This window comes from Seriola dumerili, unplaced genomic scaffold, assembly GCF_002260705.1.
Source record: "Seriola dumerili isolate Sdu_G_001 unplaced genomic scaffold, Sdu_1.0 BDQW01000068.1, whole genome shotgun sequence".
NCBI classification, from domain to species: domain Eukaryota; kingdom Metazoa; phylum Chordata; class Actinopteri; order Carangiformes; family Carangidae; genus Seriola; species Seriola dumerili.
This window is the reverse complement of record NW_019174323.1, coordinates 1189936-1207895: the sequence shown is the minus strand read 5'-3', so window position 1 is coordinate 1207895 and position 17960 is coordinate 1189936. Positions and strand designations below refer to the sequence as shown.

The window sequence follows — 17960 nt, the reverse complement described above, 5'->3', positions numbered from 1 at the left end:
ACTCAGGAAACAGTCAGCCAATCAGAAGAGAGGCTCAGAGCCTCCTCTCTTCTGATTGGCTCCCCGACCTGTTACTAGAGCTCCAGAGAGAAGCCTGAGAGAGGAGATGTGAAACTACATTGAGATGGTTTTTGGTTCTTAAAACCACAAATATATCTCCTTATGGATCAACACTTCAAATAAAACACAGAAGAAGAGGAAAAAATAGACATTTAAAAACCCTCAGTAATTTCCTAAAACAGCTGGTGATAGTTGTTTTTATAAAATGTAACTCAGACAGAAGAAAATGGTGCTTTTGTCGGGAACTATTTTCAGTGGCAGATTAAAACACAACATGGAGCTCCATGGCAAAGAGGAATAAGACACATCGGATTTACACACGTTGTTTGTTTTTGACTTTTCAGGACAATATGAAAGATGAAATATAGAAAATCATCAGACTTTTCCTTTAACACTGGGGCCACTGTGTCATCTTTGCTCACTTCACCATTTACTTGGTTTAGAAATAGAAGTTTTCAGTTTTGATCCTGTTCCAGAACATTTGACCCAGAGCTGTCAGAGTAGATGTACAGTACTGCTGTGTATTGATGGAGCCATAAAAAATGTTCTGAAATGACCTCAACCAGGAAACAAATCGTAGAGTACCAGACTTTTAATGGGCTCTTCTTATGTCATTTTAATAACTCAGAAAAAAGGGGCATGAGCAGAGAAAGCTTGGCGCTCTTACTCCAGCAGCGTCTGCCCATTTTAAACCATATTATTATTTGTACTGCATCACAATCCTCCAGCAAACATTAGGTTTAACCCCTCATATTTATTCCCTCTGCATCATCACCCTCCCATCTAATAGGTCTGATCAATAAAGAGTCACGTCTGTGTATGATCGGTTCATTATTTGCATCAGTGTACTCCCCCCCTGCAGTGTAAGGTCAAAGGTCTAACACTGCATGTCAGATATAAGCACATAACTTGATCTGCAGCTGCAGGGTGACGGGTGCCAGACGGGGGTCAAAGCGAGCTCACGTAGGCCTCAGGTTTTGCAAATGGTTTGTCAACAGACCGAACTGATGGATGAATTAGTTCCTCACATCTGCTCATTTAATGCACTGTTTGCTTTGGAGCTTTGCTATCATCAACAACTTGCAGCCGTGAGACGAGCTTTCTCAAAGGGTTTAGCTAAATTAAGGACACATTCATCTCCCCTCAGATCCACTGATCTCAGTGATTCCACTCACTCCTGTGTTTGTTTCAAATGCTCTTATCAATATAAACATCTAATTAATAAGCTGCTGCTGGGTGTCATTACTCTTTGGTCCCTGCCTGTTGTTAGTGTGTGTGTGTGTGTGTGTGTGTGTGTGTGTCTGTGTGTGTGGACCAGTATTAATCAAGTTGTAGATGCATAAATGTCTCACATTACAGAGATGCACCTCCCTGTGGTCCCCACAGGGTAGCGTCAGTTTTTGTGTGACAATAAAGTGTGTGTGTGTGTGTGTGTGTGTGTGTGTGTGTGTGTGTGTGTTTATGTGTGTGTGTGTGTGAGTGTGAGTGTGTGTGTGTTTAATCCTCTGAGACTTCAGCTAACCTGGTGCAGACGCCGGTACACTCTGTCCCACTTCCATGCTAAATACTGTGTTATGTATTCCTGTAAAATTGGCTAATTATTGTTGAACTTCATTTATTGATTGATGATTATGTTTTGTGCATAAGACAGTGTACATAAAAACACAATACATTAATATTAATTATAAATAGACTGGATGAATATTGTGACAGAGCTTGTGCCATCAAATGTCAATAAAGCAGGAACCTTTTTTCCAACATTTTCTTCAGTTTTCTGGCATTAATTGGCTCATCCTCCTCCATCTATGGGTCAACAGTGTCCATCACCAGCAGACTCATAAATCAAGTGTTCATTTTCTCATCTACATATTGACTATTTCCAGTCCTACATTTTTAGCCATACTAGCTACACAGCTGTAAGGATCAGTCAGTCAGTTGGTTCACCACTTTTGACCGGACTGAATTGGTGCCATTGAGTTTGGTCCAGATCTCCATGGTCCCCAGAGGATGTATTCTGACTCTGCCGATCCTGTGACTTCTCCTCTGGCGCCACCATTTATGGTTTTTGCCATGACGTTCACTTCCCCATCAGGATGAAGTGTAATCACCTTGGTTAACACGACTTTTCATCTAGCACCATCATCAGGTCAAACTTTTAATTTGCCCAGTAATTTGGTTTATGGCCAAACACCTGCAGAACTAATGATATTTCCATAAGTCTCATCTGCATTTATCTGTAATGCTAATAAGTAAATATTAGCATGCTAACACACTAAACTAAGATGACAACATAGTAAATATTAAAGGCTACCTGCTAAACATCAGAATGTTACCATTTTCGTTGTGAGCATGTTAAGGTTAGCCTCACAAAGCTACTAGCATGGCTGCAGACTTGTTTTTCTTCTCTTTTGAGTGTGCACGTGTGTGTTCGCACGCGCACACACACACACACACACACACACACAGATTGAGTAAAATGGTTGGAAAAAACATTTTGCATTTTCTTCATGAAGCTCAAATGACATTTTAAAGTTGCATTAGTCATTAATCAAATTGCAGCTTTGACAGTTGTATCATTATCTGTGTCTACAACACAGAAGTACATACTTCTTCTACTCTAAGTGCATCACAATAACAATGACTCCATATGTAGGTTATACTGTTGGTGTGTAGAGTGGAATTTGGACACAGCTTTGTGTATATTTATTTTGTCACTTTTCCAGCGTGAACACACTTAAATCCCTGTTTGATGCCTCTGCATTAAGGAACTGGAACTCAGCCCAAGACACTGCACCGCTTTTTATCCCCCTGTCAGACTTTATGTGGTTTTCCATCGGGTTTTCCTGTATTTCTCTCTGCCCTCTTTTCCTCATCTCTCTCTTTTTCATTCACCTCTTTCCATCCAAACGTCTCTCTCTCCCTCTCTCTCTCTCTCCCTGTCTCTCTCACCCCTCCCTCCCTCCCTCCCTCCCCACATTTTCACTCCCCTCTGCCTCATTTCTCCCCTCTCCCTCTGCTCACTCCTTGCAGTGATGTACCAGCTGCCTGGACTCCACTTCTCCTCTTCCCTCCTCCTCCACATCTCCTCAGTGTGTGTCCAGCAGCGATGTCGGGGACGCGGTAGAAGCCTCTGGAGGGGGGGACGACAGGCTGTATCCCAGGTGGAGAGTCGCTGTGAGAGCTGGATGTGAAGGTAAGAGCGAAGACGGTGAGACTAACCATACAAGGACAAACAAAGTCAAAGAAAACTCTCTCCATCCGCTGTTTATGTACAAGTGTCTGAGCTGCTCTGCTGTAAAACCATGAAATGTTTCTGTTTCTTGTGCAATCGGCACTGTTATACATCACTGACTTCAGATGTTCGTGCGAGGTACAGTCTTATTATAAAAGTTATTTAAGGAAGCAGGGAGAGAGTCTGGATTTTATCACATCCAATTGTTTCATAATTGACATCGCACTGAACTCAGAGCCTTTAGATTTATAGAATTTACTTGCAGTGTTTTTGTGTTATTTCACCTCCTAAATCTTCTGAGGAGGAGACATCTGTCGTTATATTAGCCTGTAATTTCTGCTGCCAAACTGCACTCCTGGATTCTGTCTTCCTAACAACACTGACCACAGGTCGGGATGTCGGCCTCATGAATGAACCTTGCACAGCAGCACGATGAGGACATTTCTTCTCCGTGCTGTTCTCCGGCACTTTCCCTCCAAACACCAAAATGCATCCTCGTCGCTCTCATGAGAAGCAGCAATGTTTGCTGTACAGATATGCTGGCAGCACCCTTTATCTCCCAGCACTGTTGTTTCAGGTGCTCTGTGTCTTGATGAATAATTAAGAGGGCTCAGTGGAGCACAGATAGAGTTCAGTTCAGCTTCCTGGGCACTGAGCCCCCTGCAGAGCCAAGTCCTGTAGCCTCCAGCTGCATCCCAACCCTGGGAAGACGTTCCAGAGTGGAGTCTTAATCAGAAACATCCCTCGGCCTCTGATCTTCGGACTGTAGTTGCTCAGCTGTAGGGCTGCTTCCTCTGAGGACACTGTCTGCTGACACTTGACAGGAGCAGAATAATCAACCTACTTTGTTTCCATGTCAATATGTTTAATTTCCCCAGTGTAGAGAGACTGTAATTGTCTGAGAGTGGATTGATAAAACACCTCTGAAGTGAGAACAGCTCCATTTCCACCTCCAGAATCTGCAGCACCCGAGGGACCGAACGTGACGATAAGTCTTCACAGGAAATTTCCCAGAGAAGAAAGTGTGAGGGGACAAAGAGCTCTCCAAGATTCAAGGTTTCATTTGCTGCCCTAAGGATTAAAAAAGACCTCAAAGAAGTGGCTGCTGGGATATTGATTGTAGTTACTTGTCCCTGGTGCCGTGTTCTGCTAGCAACCTTACAACCTTCTAATTCATAATGATCATCTTTCTCACTGCTGGTCCTGAGACGAGGCTCAGGAGGAAACAGATCAGGTGTCTCAGCAGATAAGACAAAGTCGTCCTTGCAGGCCTCCAGTAGCAATGTTGCCTTGTTTTCTGTGTGTCTGCAGCGTTGATGCTCAAGTTTAACTGTAGTCTAAAGATCAAGGTCCCATTTGCTTATATAATTGCTGCAGCGTTGCTTTTAGCAGCTGATAATGCAACAGGTTCTACAAAATAAAACAGGATAATTCTGATAATCAATAAAATTTTTGAAGTTATAATCCTTAACGGAGCGATGTGTAAGTTGTGCTATTGCTACATAGCCAACGTTAGCATTGCAGCTGCTGTTTAGTTACCAGTCTTGCCAAGAGCTTCAACCATCATTTACAAAACAAGAGGTTATAATACGTCCTTTAAGCAGCTACTTCTTCGGGGAAAACTGGACGCTACAGTGACTCGGTATTGGAAAGTGACAAGACAGGCCAACCAGGCCGAGGCTAGCTAACATGCTAACTTCAGAAGAAGAAGAGAAGTGAAATATAATCAAAACAAAAGGGTTGGAGACAGTTCTTGGCAAGTAAAGGAATGAAGTTTGATGCTGAACTCGTAACGTTTCTTCTAGACTGGTAAGTAAACAGCTGTTAATGCTAACATTAGCTATGTAGTCATAGCAAAATCTTACATATAGCTCCTTTAAGATTTAAGTCGTGGTTGATTTGGCGGCACCTGTGGGGACTGGTGGTAAAAGCAAGTATAATTTAAAACTACAGCAAATATTTATTAAACGTCTACATGCATGGTTTTCTGTGAATCCGTCATACATGTGAAGGTCATTTTAATGGCCGACTCAAAAACTGACAATAAAAACTACTATTTAGAGAGATCATTACAGAATTAAATGTATTTTGTAGTATAGTACTGACTATACATCGTACTGAAAACAAGGTTTAATTTCATTTTTGTGTTTTAGACTGATGTCTCTGGAAAATTTACAGACCAAACTATCAATTAATAGAGAAAATAAAAAGAATTAAAATATTGTTAATGAAAATCATCTTTCTTTGGGTTAAACACCTTTTATCCTGTTTTCACACTGCAAGCTCACAAGTTATGCTCATTTCATCATTTCCAACACTGCAGTGCTGTAGCAAACAGAGGGAAAGAGGTGTGTCCTTCTCTGAGGTCACACACTGTAAGAATGATTGTACAGTATCCTATGGGAGTTGAACCCCTATTAATACTGAATAGGACATCCTATCTCAGCACATGGGACGCTGTTACATAACAAAGAGTGAAATATGAGAATGTTTTTGTTGATAAACAAAGTGACCAATGAGCAGCAGAATCACATCATTCAGCGAACATTTCCTCAAGGCGTGTCCTTTCATTTACAGCCAAGATATAGTCTTGGTGCCAAAACACTGGGAGCAATAAAAAAAAAAAAAAAACTCTTATCACAACAATGAAAACAAATACATCAGATGTAGAGCAAATGAATTCAACATAAAGTATGACGGCATTTTGTCAGACTACAACACATAATCTGGCATCCTCCAATTTAAACAGATGAAAGCATTAGTATTATTTGGTGTATAAAATACTAGTTTTACTTTTAATACCTGACAAAATAATCTTAACAAATATCCATTCAGTAGCTGTTCTAGAGCTTTCAATTGATGTCCAGTTGTCATGGAGATGCCGACATTAAAATTCTCATTTTATTCTGAGCATTTAAATGACATTTTTGTTGTCCTTGTTGGCTTAAAACTGAAACATAAAAAAATCTTTATTATTTCCCTTAGCTGCTGTTTCCATGGTTAAGAATAAAATATTAAGTTCAAATTTAAATCAACATGAACAAAAAGGTTCTTGAATTACTCAGAAAACTGGAAAATTGAGCACCTACAGTTTAATGAGAACTGGAAGAACTTCATCTGCTGAAGAAGATTATCATTAAGTGATATGATGGAAAGCTCCAGAACATAAATGGACAATTTTTTGGAAAAACGTTTAAACAAGTTTTTTTTTTATTAGAACAAAATGTGCCCATGTGTAATACAATATAAAAAAACATCAGATAAAAGATTGAAATTAGCAATATCCAAATCGTTTTAAGACTGAAGATGAAATGAGACATAGGTAAGATAGCACACAGAGCGCTTCAGTCACCTTTGACTCATGACGTCAATCAAGGAGCCAATTTTAGATGCTGTGAATCAAACATGTTCATCTCCAGTGACAAATCTCTCGATCCTGTCTGCCAACTCTGTCCAAGACGACCACAATTCATCATCTCACTGTCAGGCGCTGATCCTCTTTCACTTCTGTCTCTCTTAAAACACAAGATGTTTTAGACCTGAGAATTCAGACGCCCAGTCACCAAAATGCATCATCATACACAGCTCTACTCTTTCTGTCCTATACTGAATTACACCATTGATCCTCATTATTGCTTTTCAGTTCTTCCTCTTCTGTCCAGTTTAATGTGTTGAGCTGAGCAGGGAGATATTTGATGCGCCTCTATTTTATGATCACATTCCTGCTACAGGTCGTAAAATGTGCCAGTCGTATAATGCACACACGGGGTTTTGGCACATAGATAGCTTTTACAATGTCGGTAATTAAATATGACAAACTGTTAGTGGTAATGATTGCCTCGCTCACATCGCGAGGCTAGATTCGCTGATGGGGTGATTGTGGCTTCATGATGATGTTTACGTTGGCCGAGCATCTCCAAATGGTTTGTGACTGAAAGCTTGGGAGATAACGCAGTCCAAATATGGCTTCATGGATGAGTGAACCAAATTAAGAGAGCAGGCAGAGGAGAGACAGACAGAGAAAAACAGGATGGATGGCACACAGGTGAAAAGGTTAGATGGGGAGACAGGGTGATAATGACTCAGGGGAGGGTGGAGGGCGACGAGGTCATCGCCTTGGCCCATCTGTTGTTGTCAACCTGAAGTTTAATTGACTGAGTCCAAACTGTGTGGATCCACCCACTTTCTGTTTCTGGAAAACAGCAGTTTGACTGAGCAAACATCATTTACCTGACATTACTCTGATGTAAGATACATCATCGTCTGCAAATGATCATTTGTTGAAAACCTGATATCATATCAGATTGATATATTCATACATATCATATCAGCAAGATGGTAAAGTGATAATTTCCTTCCTGACCTCAGCAAACCAAATTATTTGTAAAAATAAGATTATAATTAATTTGTTTTTATTATTTTATTTATGCAAATGAAATATCATACCAGATGTACTAGATTTCCCTGCTACTGAATAAGTTAGCCTCCTTGACCTGTGGAGCTACAAACTAGATCTAAAATTAATCACAGTCAATTAATCGCTTAAGTAGTTTTTCAACCAAAAATGGCCCAACAGAACAGAAAATTGACAAGTTTGAGGAAATTGTGATGGGCATTTTTCACCTTTTCTTGATGTTTTATAGATCAAATGATCAATCAAGACAATTATTGTCAGTTTAATTGATAATGAAAATAATCATTGGTTGCAGACCCAACTTCAAATCCACCAAAAGGAATTTAATTAGACTGAGTTTCAGTTGAAAAATTATGCATTTTAATTTTTGATGAATTGATTCCTTTCAGGCTGTTTAAATAAAAGATGTTTCCTCTGAGCACAAAAAATTTTAATTTCAAGCCTTAAAAATGTATCTGCTTAAGCCAAACTGAATTGAACTGAAATCCATTTTTAGTATTACACAGCAGCTTTCATTCAAAACCAGCTCTCAATACTTTCTGGCAAATACTCAAATACCCATTTGTTCCCAATGAATATCTTTGAAAACAAGTCACAAATGCATAGTTTTTTTGTTCATTAATTTCCTAAAGCAGCTGGTCACTGTAGTGTTTTTATCAACGTTACTCAAACAGTAGGAAATGGTGCATAAGATGAGGACTATTTTCCGCGGCGGATTAATCTACATTTGGTGCTCCAGTGAGTATTTGGGGCAGCAGGATGGCGTGTGTTGGAGTCAAAATAAACTACATTGTGTGTTCATGGTGATGAAGGAACATGTCACCCAGAGCAACAGTGTGACTCACTGATGGGTTTTTAATGGTTTTTGAACAACAGTGGCGCTCTATGGCTCAGAGGAAGAAGATATCAGGATTTGGTTTTAGTCTTTTCATGGGATTTGTTGACAATATGAAAAGTATAGAATATCAGCAGACACATTTTAAATCCAACAGGCATCAGATTTCCTTTCTTAGTTGAAACTCTGACTGAGTGCTGAAAGCATTACTCTTGTCTCTACCGTATTCTCCAGGGGAAGCGCCAAGGTCATGATCGACTGGCCCAATGTGACAGCGTCCGGCCGCCAGGAGCTGGGCCTGAAACCTGAGGAGCTGCAGAAGTCCAAATGTGTGCTGGGTTTCATCCCTGTCATCTACTACAGCATTCTACTCTGCGTGGGAGTACCAGGTGCGCCATCATGTTGTCATGTAGTTAAATTATCAGCTGACTCCAACTTTTGATGTGGTAACGATGGTGGGTACCTAAAAACAAGATAAATGGTAAGAAATAAAATTCTTTTGTAAATTAGGTCAACTGAACCACGAAGGCCAGAAAATGAGCTGCATCATTTCATTAGATGGATTTGCAGTGACCCACAGTCAATGCGTAAACAGAGCACTCTTTAAATCTCTGATATCTATTTATAACAGAAGTGGGAACTGCACACGACAGAAGAAATCAATAGTCAAGTGAGTTAGAGGTACATTACTGTTGCTTTAATGGACCAGGGAGATAATATACTGCTGCAGCACAGAACCAAGCACTGATTGCTCTTTTCACAGGTTACAATAATTAAATTAATGATCTAATAATCAGTTAGTGTTTATTTGTATTTATCAATCCATCCAGCCACCTGTCTCCGACATCTGCAAAAAATGTATTACCTCAATAATCCAGGAAGAGGAAATAACTGTCACTTTGATTAAAAGTCTTCACACCACCATTGTTCTGATTACTGTGCTTCGTCTAAAAGTCGATGGCAGCAAATTATTATTGACCCATCAGGGATTTACGCAGAGCCCTGCTCAAAACAAGCGGACGTGTTAACAGAGTATCCAGATGACCTCCAGGTCACATCGTGTAATTGTCCCCAAAGGGAAATAAATATAAAGGCCAGAGTGCCAGAGTCAACATCTGTATGACTGAAGGAGTCTTAGGCGGGTGGTGGTGTCCAAATAGTTGCAGTGAAAATACCCTGCTGTTGATAAGGAAAAAAAAGCACGCAGATACTGTAAATCGTACAGAGGCGATACTGTATTAGCAGCAGGGAGACAAATCAATGGTTTGTAGCTTACACTGCTGTGGATGCATAGTTTTTACACTTCAGCCTTTCAAAGGAAGATTTCTTCATCCAGTCTTTTTACCAAAGACAACATGACCAAAATATTTTGCCAAAGAAATTAAGGATTTCAGTGTAAGCAGCTCAACAAAGTAACATGTATATACATTGTAACAAAACAAGCGAAACAATTACTGCACTTTAATTTTGAAGATATAAATTTTGCTTAATTGGCATCTTGCTAAATAACCAAACTTGATAGTAGTTATGCCACATGAATAAGGCAGTAGGTAAAAATCCAGTCATTATGAAGTTCTGAAGAAGTGGCGTACTCCTGCTAAAGCTAGCCTAGCCTACCTTAGCAGAGTAGTGCTTTACGTTTGACTTTTAATTAACTGTATTTGATTGAGATTATCCAACAACAGAACATCGGTCTGAAAGACTACAAAATAAAAGTATTTATTATATTTTTTTATAACATATATTATCTATAGCCTGGAACTTCTTCTCAGTCCTTACGTATGTGAACAGCCTCATTTCCCAGATGTTTTCATGCAGCTAAATATCATGGAAGTAGAACCTAATACAATAATTTCATTTCTTTCTCTCAGTGAACATCCTGACGGCGGTGGCCTTGTCCAGACTGGCGTCCCGCACTAAGAAGGCTCTGTACTACTACCTCTTGGCAGTGACGGGCTCGGACATCCTTTCTCAGCTATTCATCATCTTCGTCGGCTTCCTGCTGGAGACGGCGGTCTTTCACCGTGATGTCCCTGCACTCCTGCTGCACTCTGTCAGCGCTGCAGAGTTCGCCGCCAACCACGCCTCAATCTGGTCCACCGTACCCCTCACCGTGGACCGTTACGTGGCACTGTGCCACCCTCTCCTCCACCGCCAGATCAGCTATCCGGCACGGGCCAGGAAGATCATCGCAGTGGTCCTGATGTTGTCGCTGGCGTCAGGCGTGCCTTTCTTCTGGTGGTCGGACATGTGGAGGAACAGCCACCCGCCCACGGCGCTGGACACCGTCCTCATATGGACACATGTAACCATCATCTACTTCCTGCCCTGCAGCATCTTCTTGGTGCTGAACTCTTTGATAATTCAGACGTTGAGGGTGAGGCAGAGGCAGCAGCGTTGCCAGGAGGAGTGCGGGCCAAAGTCGGCACCTCCACGGCGACTTGGGAAAACCACAGCCATGCTGCTGGCCATCACCTCTGTGTTCTCTGTGCTGTGGGCCCCCAGGACAATCGTGGTCATCTACCACCTGTACGTGTCCTCAGTTCACAGAGACTGGCGGGTCCACTTGGCCTACGACCTGTCCAACATGCTGGCCATGCTCAACACCGCTGTCAACTTCTTCCTCTACTGTTTCGTCAGTAAGCCTTTCCGTGGCGCCGTGCGTGACGTCGTGCTGCTCAGGGGGGGCCCACTGTATCCTCGCCGCGCGCTGCCACAACAGCAGGCCCCCACCAATGCCTCCATCTCCTCTCTGTACAGTGGGAACAAGCAGCGCTCACAGCGTGACTCCACCCCCTTGTCACCTCGCAGGGCCAGAAAGCCCTCGTGACCCCGTGACCCCGCCTCTTAATCCAAAACACCCATCATCCCACGGTCCTTGATCACTCCTGACCCCAGGGACGCACTCTGCATTCCAGCCACGACCGTGGACAGCTGCCAGTCAGGCCGGGAGCTCTATCCACGGCCCTGAAATGAACTCGACTCACAAGAAGTATGTTTTTTGTAGCATAATGTCAGCGGGTGTTGTTTGTCCATGTAAATCAGATAAGATGACAACCTATTTATTTTTCTTCAGAAGAATTTGACAAAACAAAAGTAGGTTTTTGGTATTTTTTTCGTTTCCATACATGGAAGTAATGTGGCAAAAAATATTTTTTATATTGTTATGAGAGAAAAGAAAGAATAACAATTTGTTTTCTCTGGGATTAAATCAGTAGTTAAATCTGTGGTAAGGAAACAGAAGGAATATTAAGCAATGACTTTTCGAAAGCTGCTACATGTAATCCCGCTTTTATGACATCAAGTTGCATTCAGTTTCCCTCAGTGTGTGTCGAATACACTGCTATCATATCCACTCTGCAGGGAGGGAGAAATAAGAGTTTTAATTTCAACTGGCTGCTATTTTCTGCAGTTGTGTAAGGATGCCGAACGCCCAAAAGACAATCTGCCTTGCTGAGCACAGCCAATCGAGCAAAGAAATCGTACTCCATCTCTACAGCCAACTGCCAGGCACAAAAACCACAGCTGCTGGGGCGAGTGTTTATTTTTCATGAAATGCAACTCGATGGAGCCTTAAATGAAAGCTTGCCGTTTAAGCAGCAGGAGTGAAGACCCTGCTCTTCAAACACACCCGCCACTACATCACCAACAGGGCCTCAGCTCTGGCTAAACAAACCACAGATTAGCCTGATGGTCTGCACAAACACACACAGAGAAAAACTCAGATGAAGGTACACACTGTTGTGTATGTGCAAACACGTGCACGCACGCACACACAAACGTCAGCTAGTACATTTCCATTTGCCACAGCGGGAATTTTCATGTTACGTGACTGTAATTTGATGAAAAATTAACTGTATCAGTTGTTGTGTCAGTGTTAGTGAAAAACAAGAGATCTGCACTTAACTGCTAATTTGCATATATATATATAATTTTACGCCATCTGTTGTTGACAAGTATATGTTTTTTAATTAATGCCCGTGGGGAAAGTGAATTATGTTGTCAGTTTCATTTCCCGTGTTGAAAGAGCCATGTTTGTCGCCTCACACATGCCTTGACTTTAATTTCAGATTTTTAAAACAGACACATTTAATGCTGGTCAATGCTAATTTGAGTTTCACATACTGTGGAGTCCCTGCTAAGATATGAACATATGCTGGATTTGTCGCTGTTTTATTTCTATGATGGAATTATGCTTTGAATGACAGCTTTATATTTGAATGAAGCTTTCATGGAAGAAAGCAACTCATGTTGCTTTGAAACTTTGTTTTATCTCACATGTACGGAAACATTTCACTGCCACAATTTGAAAGCTTTAAAATTTACATTAGGTCTGAATATGATCACAAATGGTTTTGTATATTAAGAGGATACTGACAGAAATCCCAGGCTCCATAGCTATGAAAATTAACCATGATTCATCAACCAGTTTAATTAAATATAAGTTTTTAAGTTTGCATTTGAAAGTTGCGTAAAGTGCGTAAATACGGCCTAAATTGGGACTGCAAAAATACCTTTTTGTTTTGACTACAAAACCTCAAAGACACAAATAGATTCTTTATTGCAAATATTCAAAAGTGAGCTTTAAGATTTCAGACTATACTTAGCTTGTAATAGGTTGGCAGATGAGTTACACCTGGCCAGAAAGCTGGAGTTCACAACTGCATCTTACTTTTGGTGATTTAGACACTCATTCTATACTAGGATCAAGAAACTCAAATGGAAACAACATTGATTTTTTTATCATTTCTGTTCTGTATTATTCAGTAAAGAACAGAACAGAACAGGCAATTGGGCCTTGAGCTAAGCTAAATGTTCAGCTACATCTGTAGGACTCAACTGCAACACTGGTAAAAAAATGTAATGTTTAGGCTAGGCTAATTAATATATATATATATATATTTTTTTTTTTTTCCATGAACAATAGATGTAATGCTAAATTTAAAAGGGGACCCTCACTGTGACATGGCCACTGCTAATTATAACCCAACTCTGCAGCTAAATGGAGCTGTTAGCCTCCATCCATGAAAGCCAGGAAAATGAGCTGCATCATTTCATTAGATGGATTTGCAGTGACCCACAGTCAATGCGTAAACAGAGCACTTTTAAATCTCTTGATATCTATTTATAACAGAAGTGGGAACTGCACACAGACAGAAGAAAAATCAATAGTCAAGTGAGTTAGAGGTACATTACTGTTGCTTTAATGGACCAGGGAGATAATATACTGCTGCAGCACAGAACCAAGCACTGATTGCTCTTTTCACAGGTTACAATAATTAAATTAATGATCTAATAATCAGTTAGTGTTTATTTGTATTTATCAATCCATCCAGCCACCTGTCTCCGACATCTGCAAAAAATGTATTACCTCAATAATCCAGGAAGAGGAAATAACTGTCACTTTGATTAAAAGTCTTCACACCACCATTGTTCTGATTACTGTGCTTCGTCTAAAAGTCGATGGCAGCAAATTATTATTGACCCATCAGGGATTTACGCAGAGCCCTGCTCAAAACAAGCGGACGTGTTAACAGAGTATCCAGATGACCTCCAGGTCACATCGTGTAATTGTCCCCAAAGGGAAATAAATATAAAGGCCAGAGTGCCAGAGTCAACATCTGTATGACTGAAGGAGTCTTAAGACTGGTGGTGGTGTCCAAATAGTTGCAGTGAAAATACCCTGCTGTTGATAAGGAAAAAAAAAGCATGCAGATACTGTAAATCGTACAGAGGCGATACTGTATTAGCAGCAGGGAGACAAATCAATGGTTTGTAGCTTACACTGCTGTGGATGCATAGTTTTTACACTTCAGCCTTTCAAAGGAAGATTTCTTCATCCAGTCTTTTTTACCAAAGACAACATGACCAAAATATTTTGCCAAAGAAATTAAGGATTTCAGTTGTAAGCAGCTCAACAAAAGTAACATGTATATACATTGTAACAAAACAAGCGCGAAACAATTACTGCACTTTAATTTTGAAGATATAAATTTTGCTTAATTGGCATCTTGCTAAATAACCAAACTTGATAGTAGTTATGCCACATGAATAAGGCAGTAGGTAAAAATCCAGTCATTATGAAGTTCTGAAGAAGTGGCGTACTCCTGCTAAAGCTAGCCTAGCCTACCTTAGCAGAGTAGTGCTTTACGTTTGACTTTTAATTAACTGTATTTTGATTGAGATTAATCCAACAACAGAACATCGGTCTGAAAAGACTACAAAATAAAAGTATTATATATATTTTTTTATAACATATATTATCTATAGCCTGGAACTTCTTCTCAGTCCTTACATATGTGAACAGCCTCATTTCCCAGATGTTTTCATGCAGCTAAATATCATGGAAGTAGAACCTAATACAATAATTTCATTTCTTTTCTCTCAGTGAACATCCTGACGGCGGTGGCCTTGTCCAGACTGGCGTCCCGCACTAAGAAGGCTCTGTACTACTACCTCTTGGCAGTGACGGGCTCGGACATCCTTTCTCAGCTATTCATCATCTTCGTCGGCTTCCTGCTGGAGACGGCGGTCTTTCACCGTGATGTCCCTGCACTCCTGCTGCACTCTGTCAGCGCTGCAGAGTTCGCCGCCAACCACGCCTCAATCTGGTCCACCGTACCCCTCACCGTGGACCGTTACGTGGCACTGTGCCACCCTCTCCTCCACCGCCAGATCAGCTATCCGGCACGGGCCAGGAAGATCATCGCAGTGGTCCTGATGTTGTCGTGGCGTCAGGTGTGCCTTTCTTCTGGTGGTCGGACATGTGGAGGAACAGCCACCCGCCCACGGCGCTGGACACCGTCCTCATATGGACACATGTAACCATCATCTACTTCCTGCCCTGCAGCATCTTCTTGGTGCTGAACTCTTTGATATTCAGACGTTGAGGGTGAGGCAGAGGCAGCAGCGTTGCCAGGAGGAGTGCGGGCCAAAGTCGGCACCTCCACGGCGACTTGGGAAAACCACAGCCATGCTGCTGGCCATCACCTCTGTGTTCTCTGTGCTGTGGGCCCCCAGGACAATCGTGGTCATCTACCACCTGTACGTGTCCTCAGTTCACAGAGAGACTGGCGGGTCCACTTGGCCTACGACCTGTCCAACATGCTGGCCATGCTCAACACCGCTGTCAACTTCTTCCTCTACTGTTTCGTCAGTAAGCCTTTCCGTGGCGCCGTGCGTGACGTCGTGCTGCTCAGGGGGGCCCCCTGTATCCTCGCCGCGCGCTGCCACAACAGCAGGCCCCCACCAATGCCTCCATCTCCTCTCTGTACAGTGGGAACAAGCAGCGCTCACAGCGTGACTCCACCCCCTTGTCACCTCGCAGGGCCAGAAAGCCCTCGTGACCCCGTGACCCCGCCTCTTAATCCAAAACACCCATCATCCCACGGTCCTTGATCACTCCTGACCCCAGGGACGCACTCTGCATTCCAGCCACGACCGTGGACAGCTGCCAGTCAGGCCGGGAGCTCTATCCACGGCCCTGAAATGAACTCGACTCACCAAGAAGTATGTTTTTGTTTAGCATAATGTCAGCGGGTGTTGTTTGTCCATGTAAATCAGATAAGATGACAACCTATTTATTTTTCTTCAGAAGAATTTGACAAAACAAAAGTAGGTTTTTGGTATTTTTTTCGTTTCCATACATGGAAGTAATGTGGCAAAAAAATATTTTTTATATTGTTATGAGAGAAAAGAAAGAATAACAATTTGTTTTCTCTGGGATTTAATCAGTAGTTAAATCTGTGGTAAGGAAACAGAAGGAATATTAAGCAATGACTTTTCGAAAGCTGCTACATGTAATCCCGCTTTTATGACATCAAGTTGCATTCAGTTTCCCTCAGTGTGTGTGTCGAATACACTGCTATCATATCCACTCTGCAGGAGGGAGAAATAAGAGTTTTTAATTTCAACTGGCTGCTATTTCTGCAGTTGTGTAAGGATGCCGAACGCCCAAAAGACAATCTGCCTTGCTGAGCACAGCCAATCGAGCAAAGAAATCGTACTCCATCTCTACAGCCAACTGCCAGGCCACAAAACCACAGCTGCTGGGGCGAGTGTTTATTTTTCATGAAATGCAACTCGATGGAGCCTTAAATGAAAGCTTGCCGTTTAAGCAGCAGGAGTGAAGACCCTGCTCTTCAAACACACCCGCCACTACATCACCAACAGGGCCTCAGCTCTGGCTAAAACAACCACAGATTAGCCTGATGGTCTGCACAAACACACACAGAGAAAAACTCAGATGAAGGTACACACTGTTGTGTATGTGCAAACACGTGCACGCACGCACCACACAAACGTCAGCTAGTACATTTCCATTTGCCACAGCGGGAATTTTCATGTTACGTGACTGTAATTTGATGAAAAATTAACTGTATCAGTTGTTGTGTCAGTGTTAGTGAAAAACAAGAGATCTGCACTTAACTGCTAATTTGCATAATATATATATAATTTTACGCCATCTGTTGTTGACAAGTATATGTTTTTTAATTAATGCCCGTGGGGAAAGTGAATTATTTGTCAGTTTCATTTCCCGTGTTGAAAGAGCCGTGTTTGTCGCCTCACACATGCCTTGACTTTAATTTCAGATTTTTAAAACAGACACATTTAATGCTGGTCAATGCTAATTTGAGTTTCACATACTGTGGAGTCCCTGCTAAGATATGAACATATGCTGGATTTGTCGCTGTTTTTATTTCTATGATGGAATTATGCTTTGAATGACAGCTTTATATTTGAATGAAGCTTTCATGGAAGAAAGCAACTCATGTTGCTTTGAAACTTTGTTTTATCTCACATGTACGGAAACATTTCACTGCCACAATTTGAAAGCTTTAAAATTTACATTAGGTCTGAATATGATCACAAAATGGTTTTGTATATTAAGAGGATACTGACAGAAATCCCAGGCTCCATAGCTATGAAAATTAACCATGACTCATCAACCAGTTTAATTAAATATAAGTTTTTAAGTTTGCATTTGAAAGTTGCGTAAAGTGCGTAAATGCCTAAATTGACTGCAAAAATACCTTTTTGTTTTGACTACAAAACCTCAAAGACACAAAAGATTCTTTATTGCAAATATTCAAAAGTGAGCTTTAAGATTTCAGAACTATACTTAGCTTGTAATAGGTTGGCAGATGAGTTACACCTGGCCAGAAAGCTGGAGTTCACAACTGCATCTTACTTTTGGTGATTTAGACACTCTCTATACTAGAATAATGGACACTTGATTATATCTGATTCATAATACATAGGAAACCAGAATGCAAAAACTCAAATGGAAACAACATTGATTTTTTTATCATTCTGTTCTGTATTATTCAGTAAAGAACAGAACAGAACAGGCAATTGGGCCTTGAGCTAAGCTAAATGTTCAGCTACATCTGTAGGACTCAACTGCAAAACACTTGTAA

At 41.3% G+C, this 17960-nt stretch overlaps 1 protein-coding gene and 1 pseudogene across 1 annotated transcript; both read left to right on the top strand.

The window, feature by feature from the left end:
* Nucleotides 1–3105: 3105 nt before the first annotated feature.
* LOC111219740 (probable G-protein coupled receptor 142) lies at nt 3106–12923 on the top strand. The gene is made up of 3 exons (XM_022742503.1): nt 3106–3253; nt 8776–8930; nt 10413–12923. The coding sequence occupies exons 2-3, from the start codon at nt 8792–8794 to the stop codon at nt 11369–11371; spliced, it is 1098 nt and encodes a 365-aa protein (XP_022598224.1). The 5' UTR covers nt 3106–3253; nt 8776–8791; the 3' UTR covers nt 11372–12923.
* On the top strand, nt 11964–16034 carry LOC111219571 (annotated as a pseudogene).
* Nucleotides 16035–17960: the final 1926 nt, after the last annotated feature.

What these genes read in the sequence shown, in the direction of transcription:
- LOC111219740 (XM_022742503.1), top strand. Translation starts at nt 8,792, where the DNA reads ATGATCGACTGGCCCAATGTGACAGCGTCCGGCCGCCAGGAGCTGGGC. An exon ending in ACTCTGCGTGGGAGTACCAG is followed by an intron (nt 8,931 to 10,412) that starts GTGCGCCATCAT and finishes TCTTTCTCTCAG; the next exon opens with TGAACATCCTGACGGCGGTG.